Source organism: Prionailurus viverrinus, chromosome B2 (genome assembly GCF_022837055.1).
Source record: "Prionailurus viverrinus isolate Anna chromosome B2, UM_Priviv_1.0, whole genome shotgun sequence".
In the NCBI taxonomy this organism is placed as follows: Eukaryota; Metazoa; Chordata; class Mammalia; order Carnivora; family Felidae; genus Prionailurus; species Prionailurus viverrinus.
This window is the reverse complement of record NC_062565.1, coordinates 117,399,838-117,421,182: the sequence shown is the minus strand read 5'-3', so window position 1 is coordinate 117,421,182 and position 21,345 is coordinate 117,399,838. Positions and strand designations below refer to the sequence as shown.

The 21,345-nt window shown below is 39.1% G+C and overlaps 1 protein-coding gene across 2 annotated transcripts in view; it reads left to right on the top strand.

Moving 5' to 3' along the window:
* The window catches only part of ARHGAP18 (Rho GTPase activating protein 18), a 123,323-nt gene extending 119,168 nt beyond the window's left edge, over positions 1-4,155 (top strand). Inside the window, exons 14-15 of one of the 2 annotated variants that reach the window (XM_047859627.1) lie at positions 1,367-1,428; positions 2,653-4,155. In XM_047859627.1, the coding sequence (XP_047715583.1) occupies positions 1,367-1,428; positions 2,653-2,744 (154 nt within the window). In that variant the 3' untranslated portion in view covers positions 2,745-4,155. Of the gene's footprint in view, positions 1-1,366; positions 2,049-2,652 lie in introns of those variants that run through there. The other variant, XM_047859626.1, reaches the window with a different exon arrangement.
* The last annotated feature ends 17,190 nt before the right edge of the window (positions 4,156-21,345 follow it).

Sequence of the window (21,345 nt, the reverse complement as noted above, 5' to 3'; positions counted from 1 at the left end):
TAAATTTCACATTTACTCGCCAGTCTTGATAAAGACTGTTGCCTTTTCTTTAATTATGGATTTGTTGGTTAGCATTATGCAATACCTTAGATTTACCAGGAAATCCAGTTGAGGTTTCTTTAAAGTGGAACAATGCCTGACTAGGTGGTTTTTGGTTTTTGGTTTTTCGTTTTTGGTTTTTTCGTTTTCTTATCAAGTCTCCCAAAACATTCAGCTTGGTCTTCATAGAAATAATGACTCTTTCAGTAGACTCCTAGTGTATTGGGTTACATACCATATTGTAAGTAATTATTTAATTTTGAAAACAAGCATATACCAGTTTCGAAAAAAAGTGAGTTGTCTCTCGGTTAGGGTCTTAAATGTGAGCGCGTATGAAGCCCTAAGTGTCTAGCATGTCACAGACAACAGAGTGGTTGGAGTTGGATAACCAAGGTGAGTCATCGGATGGTTGGTTAGGACAGCTTCTGCTGTACCATAGTTTTCATAATGGTTTCAGTAAAAGTCAGATCTGCTTTTCCCTGCAATTCCAGGGAGTGTGTGTTTGGGGCCTTGCAAGAGCGGTTCACAAACCTTTCTGGGCACCACAGCCCGCTAGAGAGCATTTGGAAAGCAGATTCTTGGACTTGTAGACGTACAAACACCAGAGTTTCTAGAACTCCAGGTCTGAATTTTTAGCAGGCTTCTTCGGTAATTCATAGAGTTTTGAAAACCACTGAATCTTACCAACTTTTATTATTTGAACCTGATGTTCTGGAAGAGTTTATTCTTTGAAGAGCATGAGTCTGTAAATGCATCTCTTACTTGTGAAGCCTTCATAATGAATATTTGCTTCTACTTGGAGTATATGTGAGTCCTGTACTCGGATGGCCAGCACAGGGAGGGCTATGAACCCTGCCCTATTCTTTACATTCATCTTGCATAGTGTTGGAGTTGTCAGCAAAGCAAAGCAAACACATGACAAATACTGGTTGAATAAGTGCAGTGTGAAAACTAAGATGGAAACATTTCTTTTTATGGTTTGATGAGGACTTTTTGGGCCCCCATGCAAAGTAGTTGATCATGTTAATAATTGTATTGGTAGCTAAAGTGTTATGTTCCCTTTCTTTTTAATTTTACAAATTTAGATGCTGATTTATTATTTTGTCTTCAGATGTATGAGTCCATTTGTTTATTTTAATTTACAGGTGTGACATTTTTATTACCTACTTGGCACACTTAACAGATGGGAAAATACAAATGTTAGATAATTACAGTGTGTCTAAGTTATGAATTTTCCACACAAGCTAGAATTCCCCAAGCACATTAAAGTGATTTACTTGCAAGCTGTTTGATGATACAACTAATCAGTTTGTTTTGTCCCTAATAGTGGGATTGCCCAGACTCTTAAGAAAGGGGAAGTTTTTTTGTATGAAATCGGAGGAAATATTGGTAAGCACATTTTGTTTCTCTTTGTATCGCATATGCGGATTCGACATTGCCCATGCTTCTTATTTATATCTTTGGGGGGAAAAAAAGAAATTAGAAGTTACATATAGTGCACCGTAGATAGCTGATGAATAGTGTGGATTTTTTCAGTGGTCTGACTCTTCTCTACAGGCTCTATTTGAGCTTCTCTGTGCAAATGCCCATCTAATGTTGAACCTCAGCAAGGACAAATTCCCTTAAAATAGTAGCAACTTCTAGAATGATAATGAAGTTTTTCAGAACTTCTTTCCTTTTTATATGCTTACATCACATCTTAATAAAGGAAGTAGCTGTGCTTGTTTAAAGCCAGGATTACATTTTTGTTATGGCTCAGTCCTGGGTATTTTTAGTGAAAGCATAAGTTATTTTTGCCATTGTTGATTGCCTACTAAATAATACACGCACAAACGCACATACGCAGATATATACACATACGAATACAGACAGGCTGGTAATTTAGGAAATCAAAATAGAATAAGTGGATTAATTTTGACTGTGCTTTATATTTTATATGCTCCTTTTCAGTTATCAGTGGGTTGTACTCCTCTCTATGAAAATGTAAAATATCCTTTTTTTTCTCTTTCTTTTAGCCCTTGAAAATGATACAGGTGAAACTGTTAAATACTAAATGAAATGGTGTTTAATTCAAAATAATAATTGAAAATTTTAAGATAAGTTTTGTGGAATTTTTTTCTGGGACGTAAAAATGTTGGCCAATATTGAAAATTTAATGTGGGAGTATGGAGACTCACTCTTAAAATTTAAATAAACAGCAACTCTGTCAGAAGCCTGGAACTGTTAACTCTATTAGCAAGGATTATTTAAATATTTACATACTTAATCTTGCTTTTTACTATTCGATATTGAGAATGAAGTGTTGTTTCTTCGGTAGATCGCAAACTATTGCCACTCTTAATAACGGTGAATAAGCTTTTGGTGAACCAAAGCCCCTCACACAAAGTATTTTCAACTTCCTAAATTAATTTGAAAAACTTTCCTTTAGAGAAAGACTACTATGTTGACTTTTTCAACATTTTGGCCAAGTCTTACAATATTATGGGAGATGGGAAAGGATGAGTGATAATTTTGAAGTCTAAGATTTTAGAGTTAAACCACGAGGAAGAAGTTTAAAATCGCACCCCAGCTTCTGTACCGTATTCAACTGATACAATAAAGTCTCTTTGCTAGGAGAACGCTGCCTCGATGAGGACACTTACATGAAGGACCTGTATCAGCTCAACCCCAACGCAGAGTGGGTTATAAAGTCAAAGCCATCATAGGAGACTGAAGCTGCAAATACCCACGAGGACTTCCTTGGTATACTTGCTGGGTCAAGAGTGGAAATAAAAGAAATGGCAGGACTCTTTGTTCAAATGTACCCGACTACTGAATAATGACACTCTGAAGCCTTAAAAAGTTAGAGATTTGTGCTGCCGCCGGAATTATGTTCATTATTAATAATATGATGGGCACCCAAGTATCTCTGGAGTGAGAGGAAGGGGAGTTAATTAGCTTGGAGACCATTCTGCTGTGTGAAAGGTGCCCAGCTGTGACCACTTGTTTTATGTGAAACCGTCCTGTCCTCCCTCTCACTTGTTTTCTCCTAAAATCATACGCCTAGTAATCTGTGATCTTTCTCCTTTTTCTCCTCCTCTTGTCTGCCTTCCCTCAACTCCGGTTTGCTTTTTAACCAAAAAGATCACAAATACCAGATATCTGGCAAGTCGTGAAGACAATACATCTTAAAAGAGACGGACTTCAACAGGATTCCTGTCACTATCCCATGTTAATATTCTGCTCTCTGAATCATTTGTTCAAACAATAACATCCCACTTCTTCCTGCTGTATCACATGAAGTGATTTGCGTGGTTTTCAGTTCATCTGACGTATGTGCACAGAACCGTATCCACTATCAAGAAAATAAGCCTGTCAGAAACTGCCAATTATTACTGAACTATTCAATGTTTATATACTAAGAATGATTAAAATATATCCATGTCGAATAACTGGATTATGGATAACAGTGAAAGCCAGATCACCTCATGTATGCTGTATTCTTCTAACTGAAATTTATGAAGTTCTAGCTGGCTTTACCTATTGTCATATTAGTATACATATGCATGATAGTATAATCCAGTAATGGTTGAGAATATATTCTACTGAAAGAGGGATTTTTCTAACTCATAAATAAGGCTGCAGGAAGAATTATTTTTTCTGAGTATGACACAGTCATAAGAACAAGCTTTTGTTTGTGTACTCACTTTAGATAATCAGAGTAAATTTATTAAAAATGCTGTGGAAAGTACTATTCCCAGGGATTTTAGTGCACAAACCATATTGTGACAATAGATGAGCCCCTGAACTGTAAATAAGAGGAACGAAGTGAGAGATGTTCAATATTTTATGAGTTTAGAGTGTAGTAAATAAAAGGTGATGTAAATGAGTGTTGCACAGACTGTGTTTATGATACTTTTAGTAGTATTTTAGGGACAATTACACATTCTCAGAAGCTCTTGATGTCACTCCAATTAGGAGGGAAAATGCTGTTAATGAGAACAGTCATAAATTTTTAGCACGTTGTTATAAGAACATAAGCCTGTGGATCTGATCACTTCAATAACACTGTGGTGATTTGTGCCATTGCTTTTTTATTTAAAAGATTTTTATAATTAAATGCATTTTTCTAAATTATCTTCTCTTGGCATTATTTTAATCCTGTATGTTTATGAATGTGCTGAATTGTTGTTTATATTTTTATTTTTGCTAAAAGCCACTTCTTTTATGCTCCTCTTTCTCCTGCGTCATTTTTTAAGTGGGAAGACATGCGGAAGATCTAAAATGGTTTCCTGCCTTTTTTCCTTGAGCAAACTTGAGTTCTTTGGGATTTTTTTAAAACCATGTTATATTCTGTTTCTGATTTTGACAGTATATATTAATTTCTCAAAATGTATTATTAATAGAGTTTAAGTTATTGAAAGAAATTGATGATATAAACTCAAATAAGTGTTTAAGACATTTTAGGGAGTACACAACTTCAAAAAAAAAAAAGTGAATATAGTGATTAGGTAAATGGCTGCTTAAAGCCTATGTCAGCTAACTTTTTACCACATTTACTATTCCCCTGGTATATGTGGGGGCGGGGAGGGAAACACAAGAGGCTTTTGGTAAGGAAAAGAATACCAGATCTTGGTAAGTATATATGAAGATGCCATTTCATTTCGAGTCCTTGGAACTCATGGTATGTGTTCATTGATATTGAACAACATCCTTTAAGATATTGACCAAGAAAGATGTCTGTCTATACTTCTAAAGAGGAGAAACTTAGTATAGAGCCTCAAATATAAATGCCCTGGAATTAACCCAGATATTTTTTCTATAGTGTTTTTTTTCCCCCTAGTGAACTTTAAGTCTTGTGGTACATTAGTTTTTGTTTGTATGTGAGGGACAATAAAAACAGCAAATATATTTTTTATGAATCTCAAACATCTTAATTCTTAGTTGCGGTTGAAAAGTTGAAGATCTGGTGTTTATAGACTTGTTGCCCTGTTAATATTTCAAAGAGGTTTCCTGTTTTCTGAAGTGGATCATTGTCATTTTTTTTTTTACAAGTACACAGTCTTTGATTATTGCTCTATAGAATTCAATGTAAACTCCTAGCTATCGCTCTTTGGGAAAACCAGTCTATTTTACTGACTTCATGAAAGTTTTCATTGTCTTTTCCTAATTTTTGTTAAACTGGATTTCATTTTCTGCCTCCTTGTACTGATTTCTCTCCTTCTTGATCAGTAGGTGGCAGTATTGGTCAGGGATTCCTTTGCATCTAAACAATGGGCAGTTTTAAAAGTGAACCTGAGTTATAGGTTAAGTGGTTAAGACTCAGTGCCAGGCATTTACAAGGCAATTGGGTGAGAACACCATGGATCTTTCACTTTAACCACTGATTTTGGAAAATTATAAATAATAATTTCAGAGTTTCTGTGTTCCACTTATTAGTCTGTTTTATTCTTAACCTGTTGAGTAGGGAGGGAGAGAGGTGAGGGGGAGGGGGGTTTTCTGAACCAAGGTGAGACCTTTTGACAATGTCTGTTTCAAGCAGAAGGATCAGGACAAGAGGAAAGACCGTGAACCAGGAAAATAAAAAGGAAGTCTAAGGAGGCCTAATGATTTCTGTCTTTAGCATATATGTGGTTTGTTTTTTCATTCAATAAATATGTACTGGGCATCTGCATATGTGCCTGGCATGTTCTACCCTTGAGATACATCAGTGGACAAAATAATAAATTAAATAAAAATAAGTATAATTTTCTAATATTTTGAAAGGATTTAAGTGCAATGGATCCAGAAAAGAGATGAACAGGGTAAGTGGGATGAAGGGTGAAGTGATAGGTTCACTGTAGTAGTAAATAGGCTTTCATTGAACATCTAATAACTGAACAAAAGCTTGAAGGAAGTCAGAAACATGCCATGTATGTATCTGGGAGAAGAGCATTCTGGACAGAGGGAATGATTAGAACAAAGTCCCCAAAGCAGTGGTGCACCTGGTTTACCAAAGGTTAGCAAGGGTACCAGCAGGGCTGGAGTGGAGTGAAACAGGTAAAACTAATAGATGGAATCCAACACTGGGACAGGGATGGGGAATGAGATCATGGCCTTGTACTAGGACAACTATAATTCATTGTTTAAGACATCTTTGAGAGAGAAACAGGGCACTGTTGGTGTGAGCGGTAACTGTGCAGTGATAAGACGTGGTCAGATTCTGGATATAGTTTTCAAGTTCGAGCCTATAGCGTTTCTGGTATGAGAGAAGGAGAATGCATTTTTTTGTTAAGACTAATCACAGGGCGCCTGGGTGGCTCAGTCAGGTAAGTGTCTGACTTTGGCTCAGATCATGACCTCGCAGTCTGGGAGTTTGAGCCCCGCGTCAGGCTCTGTGCTGACAGCTCAGAGCCTGGAGCCTGCTTCAAGTTCTGTGTCTCCCTCTGTCTCTGTCCCTCCGCCTCTCATGCTTAATCTCAATCTCTCTCTCTCTCTCTCTCAAAAAATAAACATTAAAAAAATAAGAAGACTTGACTTTTGACTTGACTAATTGGAAGTATGAATCTTCCAACACCAGAAATTGGAAAGGTGAAGGTAAATCAGGTATTCTGAGTAGTTAGGAATTCAGGAGCTCCATTGTGAGTGTGTTGATTTCAAGTGCCTATTGGACATCCGTGTGACAATGTCAAATAGGCAGCTATCTGTGCAGATGTTCGGGAGAGCGGTCTGGGCTGTGATCAGTGGCACATACGTGACTTTTAACTTTAACCATGAGCTTGCATGAGATCACCAAAGGAGTAAATGTGGATCTGGTACAGAAAATCACCAAGAGATGAGCTTTGGAGATGCCTGATGTTAGAGGTTAGGATGAAGAGAAAGAACCCGCAAAAGAGATTGAAGAGAAGTGACTTTTGGGATAATGACATTGTGAGGTGCCAGAAGTCAAGTGAAGACAGGCAATCAAAGAGAAGAGAGTAACTGTCATGTCCGATCCTACCTACAGCTCACATGAGCTCAAGGCCAGGAATTGACCCCTGGGTTTACTATGTGGAGGTCATTGCTGACTTATAGGTAAAGTGAGCCGTTTAGGTAAAGTGACAGGGATGGAAGACAGATTATTGCCAGGTTAAGAGAGAGTGAGAGAAAAATCCAAGTGTGAGTATTCGGTGACGCCTAGAAATTCTGCTATGCAAGGGAACAAATAAATGAGGTTTCAGCTAGCAGAAGGAGGAGGAGTACAGAGAGCCTTAGCCTTGAATACTGGGCTAAGTAGTTTTTGGAATTTATGCAATTATGTAATATATTAAGAGGTGAGATGGGTGCTGGAGCCCAACTACCCGGCTTACCTAATGTGACCTAAGACAAACCACTTAGGCCTCATTTTCTACTTTGTATAACGAGAATATCCGGGATGCTTCTTGGCAGCCTACTAGAATCAATTTATAAAAGGACTCAGCAGTGTATCTGCCTGATAATATTCAATAAACTTGACTGTTATTAGGAGTATTCTGAGCAGTATTATCAGACACAGTTTTCTCTCTATCTCATTCAGGGTTGTTGGTTTCAATGCCCTATTACTTTTCTACCTGGAAATCACTGACTGTAACTCTTCCTTAGGGGATCTGTGGCACTGTAAAGGGCACAGAACTCCTTCCATTCCAAGTTTTCTCTACTTCAAAGTCAACTCCATTTTAAATATGATTTGTTTCATTTATAGTAAGTGATGGAATTCTCTTCTGCAACTCAGACCAGGAGGTCCAGGGAGAAAACAAACTCCGACCCAGTTCCTTATCCTGCCTGATGCATTGTTTGCTCGAAGGATAATCCTAAGCCTCTTCAGTTGGTGTTAGCTGCTCCGGCTGATGAAGGTCCCCCTCCATTGTCTTGTTTTTTCCGAGTTTTTTGATTTCTCAAATCTTACATTTAACAAGTACAGCAATAGTAATTTTCCTTCCGTTTCAGTTGGCCTCACATCTTAGAACTTGGACTTGGCCTCCAGCTTCTTTTTCACTTCTAACCTAAGTACTACCTGGGGTAACTTGACTCTGGTAGAAAGGATTTCATATGAAACATTAGAATCCCCCTCACTCCATATAGTTATTTCTTAAACTCCTGAAGATTTCTTTGAAGGGTTTCATGAGCTATTTTCACACATAGTTGCATACTGTATAAGGGAAACAGATTGGTTGCCAGAAAAGCTGCTTCTATGGTATTTCCAACTAAAACCAATATGCACTGATTTTGTCAAAAGTAAGCTTTTGATCTTGAGATTTCAAGCCTTGATTTCTCAACCAAAGGAACTCAGGTAAGCTTCAGAGAAAGCAGTCCACTCTTCACTGTCTTTGCTCCTTTTTTGATGTTCACCCTTCCTTGCACCTGAGCAGCTCACTTCTTCTCTTGTTGTATCTCCTATGATCTTTACAAAATGGTGGCCTTCGTGTGCTCTCTGCCTGAAGTCACATTCCCCTCCAGCCAGGGCCAAAGTGAAGAAGGTAGTTACCTTGGACAGGAAGTCAAAGAGAGTGGCCCGGTTCTGAATAGTAGATCAGTTAAATTTTTCTTTCTTTCACCTGACTTGTTACAAAAAGGAAGTGATTTGATCATTGTGTGTGTGTGCCTTTAAAACTCTTCATTTCAATGTGAGAACTCCTGAGGCAACTTAGCTTTGGTTGTTTATATCACCCAGTTGTATTAGGCAAGAGAAAATTCTGAGGACAAGAAGAATTAACTGTTGAGAGATTATGTATCACCTTTTGTCCAAGAATCTGGAAACACATTCTAGGACATGACTTGTTCATCCTTAAGCTTGTCTTCGTGTTAAAAATGGGGAAGGGATAATTCTTTATTAAGAAATTATTGAGGCATTATTAAATAATGCCTTACAACATACTGTGAGTTCCTTAGAAAATGTTGTTATAAGGAATACTTTGAAGGTTCACAAAATGGGGCACCTGGGTGGCTCAGTCGGTTAAGTGTCTGACTTTGGCCTAGGTCATGATCTCGCTGTTCCTGAGTTCAAGGCCCGTGTTGGGCTCTGTGCTGACAGCTCAGAACCTGAAGCCTGTTTCAGATTCTGTGTCTCCTCTCTCTCTCTCTCTCTCTCTCTCTCCTCTCCTCTCCTCTCCTCTCTCTCTCCCCCTCTCCCTGCCTCCCTCTCTCCCTCTCTTTTTGCCCTTCCCCCACTTGTGCCCTGTTTTTTAAAAATAAACATTAAAAAAAATTTTTTTAAAGGTTCAGGAAAAAAACATGGCTGTTTGTTCCTTGTTTCCTCCTTTCCAAACATTTTAGTGCTTGCTGAGTGCTGCAAACCACAAACTATGGTTTATATTTTGGTGATGTAAAAATCAATCATCCGATACATTTCCACAGAACACTGGATTTAGATTTGCGAATACCATTAATATGGGCTGGTGATGGGGAATGTATTCTCAGCAAATGGACTGTGATTGGAGGGAGACAGAAATGGGTGCAGCTAATGATAGATTAGAATTTAGTGGGAGTCTAGAGGAAGAGGCTGTTGATAGGGTAATTGTTAAAGGAGGCTGTGGTATTTAAGCTGGAAGCCCAGTTAGGAATACCACAGACTAGACCAGGCCAGAAAAGATGAGACTCAGAATGAAAATAAGTGACCATGAGTTATATTGCCATTCCAGCATTGGGGTCCAGAGGACTTGATTCTATTGGATGGAGAGGACTGAGGGAGGTGTTAAAGACTCCTGGGAGAAGATCATGATGTTTTCCATTGCACCCCAGAATGGGAAGTACTGGTTTAGGATGAAGCGATTGGGGGAAGTGAGAAGGGAGTGTTATGAGTCTGGTAGGGAGAGACAATGAGGATTTGTTGAACTTGAGATGTATGAAAAGCCTGAACAGTTAGAAATGAGATTTCTTTTGGGGCACCTGGGTGGCTCAGTCGGTTAAGCGTCCGACTTCAGCTCAGGTCATGATCCCACATTCCGTGGGTTCGAGCCCCACGTCAGGCTCTGTGCTATCAGTTCAGAGCCTGGAGCCTGCTTCGGATTCTGTGTCTCCCTCTCTCTATGCCCCTCTGCTATTCACGCTCTGTCTCTGTCTCTCAAAAAATGAATAAATGGCAAAAAAAAAAAAAATTTTTTAAAGAAATGAGATCTCCTTTAAGAAAGATTTCTTTGAAAGGTGGATATTTAGACAATATTTGCTTGGAGGTGATGGTTAAAGCCACTGGAACAGAAAGAATCATCCCCGAGCATGTGCAGGCAAGAGAAGGCTCAGAACAACTTTGTGGTAGCCTGCTACTTAAGGGATGCATAAAAGAAGAGATGCTTTGGAAGGAGCAGTTCAGACCAGAAGAGTAAAAGTCATATGTGTCTGGGAAGACCACAGAGTTGGCAAGTAAAAAATGGTCACCTCTGTCAAATAATTGAGAGAAGTGAACCAGACGAAGGCTGAGTAGTAACCATTAAAGCTGAAGTTTACACGTTCAGGGCTGACCTTCTAGAGAGCAAGTTGTTTTGGAGTGATGGGAACCGAGGCCTAGTGTGGCAGGCCAAGATGTACATAGGAACTAGAAGCTATGAATTTAGTTGGGAGTGTTGGGGAGAGGCAGAAGGAATGAGGTTTATCGCGGTTTTCCTTTTTTTTTTTTTTTTTTTCTCTTTGATATCTTACAAGGGGTGTGGGGGGGAACTTGATCATAAGATAGTTTTCACACATAATTCCTAATACCTGATATTATCTGTATTTCTTTAATTGGTTAATTCAAGAGCATCTTGGCTCCTGTTATCTAAAATAGTACTCAAAATAATTGAGTAAACAGTTTTTTTAAATGTTTGTTTTTGAGACAGAGCATGAATGGTGGGGGTGTGGGGTATGCAAAGAAAGAGGGAGACAGAATCCAAGCAGGGTCCAGGCTCTAAGTTGTCAGCACAGAGCCCCACATGGGGCTAAAACTCATAAATCCTGAGATCATGACCTGAGCCAAAGTCAGAAACTCAACTGACTGAGGCACCCCAATAATTGAGTAGCTTTTGAAGAAAACTGACCATCATAAATTTGAAAAACATTCCTAAGAATGTTGTTTGTGCTTCAGAGGTATCATTAAATTTTTTGTGTGATTTTTAAATTTAAGACTCCTAACTGAAGGAAATGTTTTTGTTTATTTCATTTTTTTTCAGTATAGTTGATACACAGCGTTACATTAGTTTCAGGTATACAACATAGTGATTCAACATCTCTATACCTTGTGCTATACTCACCGCACCTGTAGCTAACATCTGTCAGCATAGAATGCTGTTATAATATCATTGGCTATATTCCATATGCTGGACCTTTTATTCCCAAGAGTTATTTCCAAACCAGAAGCCTGTTACCTCCCACTACCCTTTATCCTTTTTGTCCATCATCCACCTCCCCTCTGACAGCCATCAGTTTGTTCTCTGCATTTATAAGTCTGATTCTGTAAAGCAAATTATTTTAAAACAAGCTTGTTTGGAAGCTGGTGTTGAAGAGGCTGATAATTTCATACATTGAAGTTTGTCCCATACTGGCACCTCTTTGAAAATATCCTTGGTTGGGAGATATCGTTCTGTCTCTCACTGCTTGTCTGCATTGCCACATGTAATAAGAGCCATTGCTCTGCCCACTATAATCTATACAGCAAAACCTGAGCAACATGTATTAGATAAATCGGAAAATATAATGCTATATAGAACAAGATTAGGATAGCTTCATTTAGAAAGCTTCATTTAGCTAGTAGCTTCATTTCCAAATCTTAATTTTCCAGAGGTAAGTAATGTGTTGAAGCACTATATGACTCTGTTCAAGTTTTTTACTCACCCTCTAAAAAATTTTCGTAACTATTGCATATTTTAAGTAGAAATCTAAAATTTTTATAAGTTTAACTGCAAAGGAATTCTAATACTTTCAGATGTTTCAAGTGAAATTTAACACCATAGTGATTTGATACTGTTATTTATTTTAATGCATAAAAGCTCTTCATTAGTAATAAGAAATTGTACATTGGTCCTTTTTTCCTATTTCCATTGTACTTCCTCTTTAGAAATTTATCCTAATAAAGTCAATGGCATAGATAAACTACATTTCTCTGCAGCACAATAGGTATATATTGAAGTCATAGTTGATCAAACCACAAAAATATAAATTTTGATAAAGTTAATAAATCTAAAATTTCAACTTTATTAAAAGTGGGGTCCTTAATGAAATGGGGTTTTTCATTCTTTCTCAATTATCAATGGGTAGAATTACTTATTCCTAATAAATTTAGCCTCAATTCTTCTTCTATTTTCCAATGTTACTTATGTATATATATATATATATATGACATATATAAATATATAGTCATTGAGAAACTTAGCATACAAATGTAAATCAGAATTTTAAAGCTTAGTTATAGCAGTTATTCAATTTTTAGAAACTTTCAAAGTTCATTACATGCCCCAAATCACTGTAATCTATTGTCAAAATTATTTGTGATCTATCAGCTAATAGGTCCTTCTTCATAATTGTTGAAAACAATTTGAAACAATTTGACTCATATACAAACTTGTTACTCAGCTGTTACAGTAACTCATTTTGTCAGTTTCTGAGAAGTATGCCAGAAAATGATTACTTACTCAAAGAGTATGACAATATCTAAAGTTCTTATTGTGTATATTGTCAAATAGCTTCTTAGGAAATACTTCTATCAATGGCAGTCAAGTGATAATGTCTTCTCACTATCACCATTTTCTTTTAACATTCATTAATTTGATGGGTGAAGAAATTACATTTCACTGCTTTAATTTGCATTTTGTGGGTAATTATGCCCCTAATTATATTTCATATGTTTATTAGTGAATTCATAAAACCAGAAAAGGAATCTGTATAGTCTTTGTTTCTCTATTACAGAAATAGTTATGTATATATTTGATATTTAACATACTTAGCTTTATCATATTTGTGTATTGAATGAGTATAAATGTATAGCAAATATTTAATATAAATGTTATAAAAGAGCACCTGGCCCATAGTTAGTCACACAAATGTCATTCAGCAATGGCATCATCATTATCATCAGTGGAAAATGTTTTTCTTAGTTTTTAAATAATTTGATTTTTTTAAATATGAAACTTGATTTTTTCCATATTTTTTATTTAGGTATTCCAGAGTTCTTTTGGACTGGGAGACCATTATTTAATAAAGAAGGCTTGTGTTTAGAATAATACTGATTCTCATCATCTCCTTTAATTAGTTGACTTAAGTGTAGGAGTTGCTAGAGAAAAGGGACTTCAGTCATTTTTCATTCAATTTGAGTTCTCCTGACTCTCGGTTGTTTTGTACAAAGTTAGTATTTAAAACGGGGGCAACCTATATCAAAATATATATAAGTAAGCTCATTCATAGGAGTGAAACTCAAAGTTTAATCACTGGTGTGGCGCGGACTGACCCATCGGAATGGACGTGGTATTTCCCTGTGGACCTGGTTTGCACTGGTCCAGTTTATAGCAAATGGAAATTATGGTAAATAAGGGTTAAGAGGCATTTGAGTATTGGGAAACTGGCATATATATTTGAGATGTAAAAGTGGTTTCTCAAACTTTTATACCACTTGTGTTTAAGTACAAGGTATATCTAAGTGCAATTTTTAATGAATTGTCATTGGGTTAGGGAACATATGGAGGCAATAATAAAGAATAAGGAAAATGAGCTTTTCTAGGTAGAGAAGTACAATGACTAAGATTCCAGAGGTACGTGGTTAGTGAATAAAAATATAACAAAACAAATAAACACCAAATGAACTTTCAGTCCCAGGACACAGATGATTGTTTAGGAATGAGGATACTTTGGCATCTGATCTCACACTGTAAGAAGAACTTGCAAATCTCCCGGTGGATGCAAAGGTAGCAGATGACCTCCAAGGATGGTAAGTACAAAAACGAAGATTTGGAAGAAACGTTAATTCAAATTTAAAATGTAAAGTGTATTATTCTGGGTCTGCACCTAAAGTAGAAACTTGGCAGACACTGTGTAGATTGTTCCATGGAGACAAAGACCCAGTGACCTGTTGTGGCCAAAAAACACTGAGGAGCTAGGCTTATCAAAACAAAACAAAACAAAACAAAACAAAACAAAAAAACAAAAACAAAAAACATGGGGTACCTGGGTGGCTCAGTTGGTTAAGCTTCTGACTTTAGCTCTGGTCATGATCTCATGGTTCATGGGTTCGAGCTCCACATCGGACTCTGTGCTGATAGCTCAGAGCCTGGAGTCTGCTTCAGATTCTGTGTCTCCCTCTCTTTCTCTCTGTCCCTCCCCCACTCATGCTCTGTCAATCTCTCCTTCTCTAAATTGAATAAACATCAATGCAAAACACAAAAAAACCCAGCAGAGACCATATTCCACGGAACTATGGTAAACGAACTGCTATGTGAAGTCTGGGTACAGCAGTACCATTATTTGAATGTGCTTTGTAAATTGTACACATTGTGTAGTGAATATTAGCTATGATGATGGCAGTGGTGATGATGTCATTTTGATGTAACCAGAGCAGGCCCACACTAGGGCTTGTAGTGACAGCATCCTCCATGGAAAAGATCATGATTCTCCAGCTCCAGGGTGTGAAGACCAAGGGGTGAAAGCATTACAAATCGTTAAGTTGTGTGAACTGTGGATTGGTGAACGGGAAGTGAGCATTAAGCTAAGTGTTAAAGTAGATAAGGCATCCCGGAATGAGATTGTCAGCACATTAGAGCAGAGGCGTTTTTCTCTCGTCTGGTGTCTGCAGTGTTTAATGCATTAATTGGCAAATGGTAGGTGCTCAGTGAATGTTTGTGTCTCATAAGCACCTAGAGCTTATGCATGTGTAATATAGGTAGGATTCTGAAAAGAATTCAAAGAAGACTGGCAGGTTTAGTCACAACAGAGGCTTAATTAGCCTAAGGAAGCTGGTGTCTTTGTCTTATTTAAAGCTGTCATCAGGGAAGATGTCCCTGTCACCCTATTAGGCATTTGGCAGGACTCTGGGTCAGGTGATGGGAGGCATTGTCCTCAAGTGGCCATTTTGCTATTAAATTCATTTATTGTTTTTGCCCTTAGGTATAGGCAACGTACTCAAATATCAATAAGATACAGACTGTTCCCGCAACAAATAATAATGCTGTTATTAGCATTTATTGGGTACTTACTTTGTACCAGGCAATGTGTCATGTGTTTTGTATACATTGCCGTTTAATTTTCACACTACATCTAAGAAGATGATATTTTTATCTCCTGTTTTGCCAGTGAGGAACCTTCTCCAACAAAGCTAAGTGGCCGCATCAGGATTCAACTGACGGCAAAGCACATACCATTCACAATGGGCCATAATGTCAACAACGTAATCCAGGAAGTAAAACCAAAGTGCTCAAGTAGTGGGTGACTTGAGAGGATAAAGAAGAGGCATCCTCTTGAGTTGGTGTATGGGAGGCCAAGAGTGTCACGCTCAGTACCTCCAAGGGCCTGGAGCTCTGCAGATGAGTGATTGCTCGTGGCTAGCTGTCATTCTGTATTTATGAGTTGATATGTCAACTGGGACTGATTCGAGCATAGAGCACTGCTGACCTTTTTTAAGGTAATAATGCTATGATTTCAAAAGGCCTGGCGGGGATTTAAAGAGACTCAAAATACCTCACACCACGGTGCCGTGACAAATATGCCAATATCCTCATATGTTTCCTGGTAAGGAATCAGCACATACCAGGGAAGCCCCGCTCTGAACATCTCCAGCTAGGTTCATCTTATCGCGTTTACTAAGATCCGTGTCTTTTAAGCTTACCATAGCACAATATCACTTAAAATCTATGAATCTGAGCATGTATCCTGACCAGTTCCCCAAGTGCGGTCTTGAAGGCTGTGTCTGATTTGTTTCCCAACAGGTAGATCTTAGAAACAGGGCATTCCACCCTGAGGAAATCACGAGAAACCCCAGAGAAAGGAGGTGGAAGGAATGGCAAAACGTGATGCGGTTGTGTGCAGGGAAGAGGAGAGAAAGAGAGGGGAAAGGTAAGTGGGGCACACTTTAGGACCCCTACTGAATCTGCACTTTCCCTTCCCTGAGGCATGTTTGTGGTGTAAGACTTGCCATGTGTCATTGGACCAGGACAGTTATTCCTGGGAATTTAGAATTTCGACCAAGCATCCTCTGGTTAGTCTCTGTACCTAGTTGGGATTGAATTTGGGACACTTAGGGTTTCCTTATCCCTTCATGGGGACTGAGCAGAGAAAGGGAAGGCTTTTCAAAATCCGGGTAGGCAATGAGGAGCCCAAATCTTTTTCATATGAGGGTGACACGTAATCAATCATATCTAGTCTACCAAAGACATCCAATCATTCTTAGTTCTGAAAATTGTTAAATTCAGCTTACGACAGCCATTCCAAGTGCCTGCCGTAATGTGCTTTGCTGAGATGAAACCAAAGTACTTCTTTTCCATAGTATTAAATGCACTTGAGTCAGCCTGAGTTTATGGGGCATCAAAAGGGAAAAGTGTCAGCTAAGTGACTCTTCAATTTTCCTTTCTGAGGAGGCTTGGCCACGTAGACATCTTTCTTTTTCTTATCCTTGACTTACATTTACCCCTTGGCTTTTGGTGAATTAGAATCTTTTATTTTTTGTTCTAATCCCATGCAGTTTATAAGCTGTGGCAGTCCCAATCTGTTGGGAAACTCAGAAACATGAGCTCTCTTAGTCTTAATAGTATCTAATGAGATTGTGTTCAGAATTTCATTTATTGACAATAGCAGTCTTGTTATTTTTAAGTGGTTCTTTTTCATACTGCAACAATGCCCTCCAGAGAAGGCTGCAAACAGCTTCTTACCATGTTTCCTTTACGGAGGGTTCCTGTGCCTGTGTTTTCACAGAGAGGGCAGCTGCAGCCGTGAGAGTACTGCCAGTGTTCCCATTTATCCTTCTCCTCGTGTGCTGTCAGATTCCTGGGGACAGTGAGCTACACGCTCTAGGAGATGAGTTTCTCTGGGCCCTTCCATACTGTCATTCTCCCCTTGGCTCCTGCTTCCTTCTTCCCTTGCTTGCTCTTTGTCTGTTCTTTGCCGACGCACTTTGACTGGAACACAATGCCTCCATTCTTGCTTAAGTCACAGGCAACTATGTTCGGTCTCTGGTAAAGACAACTTGGTATTGACCCTAACATTCCCTGTGCTGCTTCCTTGCTGGCCTCTTTGCTGCCTCCCTAACCTTTCAGGATGCTCTTTGCAATTCCTCTAAAGCTATTGAATTGATAAACATATAAGAAAGGAAAAGCGACAATAATTAAGAACCTTAATAATAACAGTAACCATGTGGGTACTTACTCTGTATCATCCACTGTGGTAGCACTTTGTAAGCATTTTCTCCTTAAATTCTGACAAAGAACCGTGGTGAGGTACTTCTGTAATTATCTCAGTTTTCAGAAAGGGTAGCTGAGGCTCAGAGTTCGCATGACTTTCCCATTGGTAAACCTCTGAAGTGACAGAGATATGACCTAAGCCTACATGTCATGCCCACTCGATGCTTCTGCACACAATGCTGGAAGGACTCATTGCTTGATGACACTAAGAAAAACACTTCTGAGAACCTCCACGTTGTTCATTTTCATAATATTTGGTCTTTGGCAGCCGGAAGTCCCAGGGGCGATTTTGTTTCCCCTTGTTTCGCTGTTACTGAAGTCCGGGACCCAACATTCTCTCTGAACTGGGAATCATCTCCTATCTCCTTTAGCAAGAGGTATGTACAGACATGTCTTCTGGACCTAATAAGATTGTGCAGAGGCTAGCTACTGTCCCACTGTGCTTATGTCACAAGGGTTTTTAAATAGCTTGTGTCACGTGTAATTGATACCTTATTTCCTTTCAAGCAGTGTCTGTAATTTTGTGGTAGGAATGGATAGCTAGAGTCGGATTCAGTGTCGCAGCGCTGGTAGCCAGCACAGCCTATACGCCCAACTTACTGCTTTGGATGTGTTTTCGTTGGATCATCGCAACAGGCACATGAGGTTGATCAGAATATGATCTTTGTTTTCAGAGAAGGAATCTCAGATCAGTGTAACAGCCAGCCACTGGCCCCTAGATGACTGCACGTTCTCCCAAGTGGTCTTTTCACATGTCCTCCTGCTCTCGCTTTCTTTTTCCACGTTATTGCAAGAGTGATAGGCTTTAAAATGTAAATCTCATCAGGCCACTGCCCTGTGTAAGTCCCCTCAGTGGTTTCCAATTTCCCTTGGAACCAGGTCCCGGAATCCTTAACGTGGCTTAGGAGAGTTGTCTTCTCTCACCTCTGATCAAATTCTCAGCCTCCTATCTTACGTCTTTACTCAAAACTTCTCTAACCCACTTCTGTTGGGTTTCTTTCCGAACTCCACTATGTGCCTATTCAAGTAGAAATTGTATTGTTTCTCTTTCAAGTTATCTGGAAAAAAAGAAAGAGAGAGCGTGCGCCTGCCTATCCCTTATTGTGCCCGATACGCTGATGCACTGGCAAATATACTAGTTTTATCACAGCTCTTCAGCTTTTGCCCAGTTATGCTGTGCTTCACAAACGAACCCAGAAAACCATTTTCCACGTGTGGTAGGCTGAGGTGTGGCCTCCCAAAGATGTCCACATTGTAATCCTCAGGACTTGTGAATGCCACTTCATACAGCAAAAAAGCCTTTGCAGATGTGCTTAAATTGAGATGGGGAGATTATCCTGGATTATCTGGATTGGCCTGATGTATCACAGGGTCTTTTGTAAGAGGCAGGAAATGGAAGCAAGTGGTAGATGTGACAACAGAAGCAAGAGGTTGGAGCGAGGACGAAGGGGCTAAGAGCCAAAGAATACAGGCAACCTCTAGAAGCCAGAAAAGGCAAGGAAACTGCTTCTCCCTGAGCCCTCCAGAAGGAACACAGCAGTGCTGGCACCTTGGTCTTAGACATTTGATCTCCAGTGCAGTAAGAGAATAAATTCGCGTTGTCTTGTGGTACTAAATTTATGGTAATTTGTTGGAGTAGCAGTAGGAAACTAACACACCACACACACACAACTTTCCAGGGTCTTCCTAACTGAGAAACTGAAGGCATTCATCCAACAAATATCTACTAAGTACCAGAGACTCTGCTTTGGATATTGCCCTCGTGGTCTTTATATAATAATTGAGGGAGACAGAAAATAAACAATCCATACCATGTTGGAATCATAAGTGCTATGTATTTAGAGAAAGAAAAAGGAACAGGAGACTTGTAATTGTAAATGAGGTGGTCAGTGTGGGACTCATTAAAGAAATGAGTTATGTGAAGAAGTTAGATATAGGGACATATGGAAGGGCATTCTCCAGGCAGATAGACAAAGGCCAGGACAAACACCAGGAAAAGGGATATGCCTGGCATGCTTGTGGAATGATAAAAAGCCAGCGTGGCTGAGGCAAAGTGAGCCAGAGTGGAGTAGTAGGTGAATGAGGTCAGAGAGATAATAATAGTGCAGCCGGTTCATAGAAGGTATTTCTTTGGATAAAGTGGGTTAGTACTGAAGCATTTTGGACGGAGCCATAAGATGCACTAAGACAGGTTTTTGAAAGAAACACTCTGTGGCTGTTTTAAAAGTAAATCAGAGTTGGGGGTGGGGGATGGAGACAACAAGGATGAAAGCAGAGACACGAAGGGGAGGGCTATGGTAATAACCTGGGCAAGAGATACTGTTGGCTGTGTTACCTGTGGGATCACCGAGAAATGGTAAGGTTCTAGATGTACTTTCAAAGGTGGGGCCAATAAGATTTCCTGGCAGAATGGATATGGAAATGCAATTCCAATATTTCTTGTCTAATCAAAGGGGGAATGGAATACTACTCCACTCTGGCTCACTTTGCCTCAGCCACACTGGCTTTTTATTATTCCACAAACATGCCAGGCATATCCCTTCCCCATTAGCAAGAATGGGGAAACTGAATGGGTGGGCCTGAAGGCAGAGATCAGGAGTTCAGTTTGAGGCAGGCTAAGTTTGAGTCCAGTTAGACATCCAAGTGGAGGTCAGGAGTGGCACTTGGATGTTAAATTCTGTCCTTCAAGAGAGGTGTGGACAGGGGATATTTATTTGGGAATTGACAGCATGTAGATGGCATTTCAACGATGAAGCGAATGAGAGGCAAAGGTGATGGAGGCAGGCTAGGGGATGTGCAGAGGCTAGCCCATGCAGATTAGAGTACAAGAAATGAGGGCTGGGGCACCTTGGCGGCTCAGTCAGTTGAGCGTCCGACTCCTGATTTTCGCTCAGGTCGTGATCCCAGAGCCATGGGATCGAGCCCCACATTGGGCTCTGCATTGAGTGTGGAGCCTGCTTAAGATTCTCTCTCTCCTCCTCAGCCCCTCTCCCTTGTTCGTGCTCTCTTCTCTCTCGAAAAAAATAAATAAGAAATGAGAGGTGATTGGGGAGTCTAAATTAGAAATGATTGCAACTTGTGTAAGAAAAAATAATATAGGTGACCTTAGAAAACTAGCTGTCTATTTTTACATACAGGGAGGTATTAATTTTCTATAAAAAACGCATATTTTTACATCAAATCTTCTGGTTCTTTTTCTAGTTAAGTCTAACCAAATGCAGCGAGTCCACTTAAGTATCAATACTTGCATTTATTTTTCTTATGCTTACAACAGTAATATCATTTTCCAGAGCCCCATAAATCTCCATACATTATCATGAAAGATATCTCTTCCTTAAGAAATGAAAAATCAGGGACGCCTGGCTGGCTCAGTCAATAGAGGATGGGACTCTTGATCTCGAGGTATTGAGTTCAAGCCCCATGTCAGTTGTAGAACGTAGTTTAAAAAAAAAAAGTGAAAAATCAGTATGATGTCTAGAAACAGGAATCACTTTGTGGTTTGGGAAATGGGATTCCCAAATGCATGTGGTGTAGTCTCCCCCCTCATCTGACGGGTTGGTCTACTCTGGTCTTTTGCTGGAGTTGGATGTTAGCACTTATCAGGTGTTTGCTACTTTATATTTCTTGAAATCCTTTCATATATGATCTCATTTATTCCTCACAATAATCTTAGGAAGCAGATAATGTTGTTCTCATTTATAGATAAAGAACCTTAGGCCCAAAGAGGCAAAACGATTTATCCAAGGTCACTAGCAAATTTTGGACTTGACTCAAACTTAGAACCACTAGTTCTTTTCCTACTTCACTAAGATGCAGGAGAATCTTTATTTTGTAAGGTGTTTTTTTGTTTTGTTTTGGAATGTCAGCTGAGGGTAAGAAGGAAGGTAAAGGCATCGTTTGGGTTTGTTAGAAATGGTCTACTAGCTATTAAAAAGCTGTGCAAGGTTGTATAAAGTCTAAAGAAGATTAGCGTATTATAAGTTTCTTA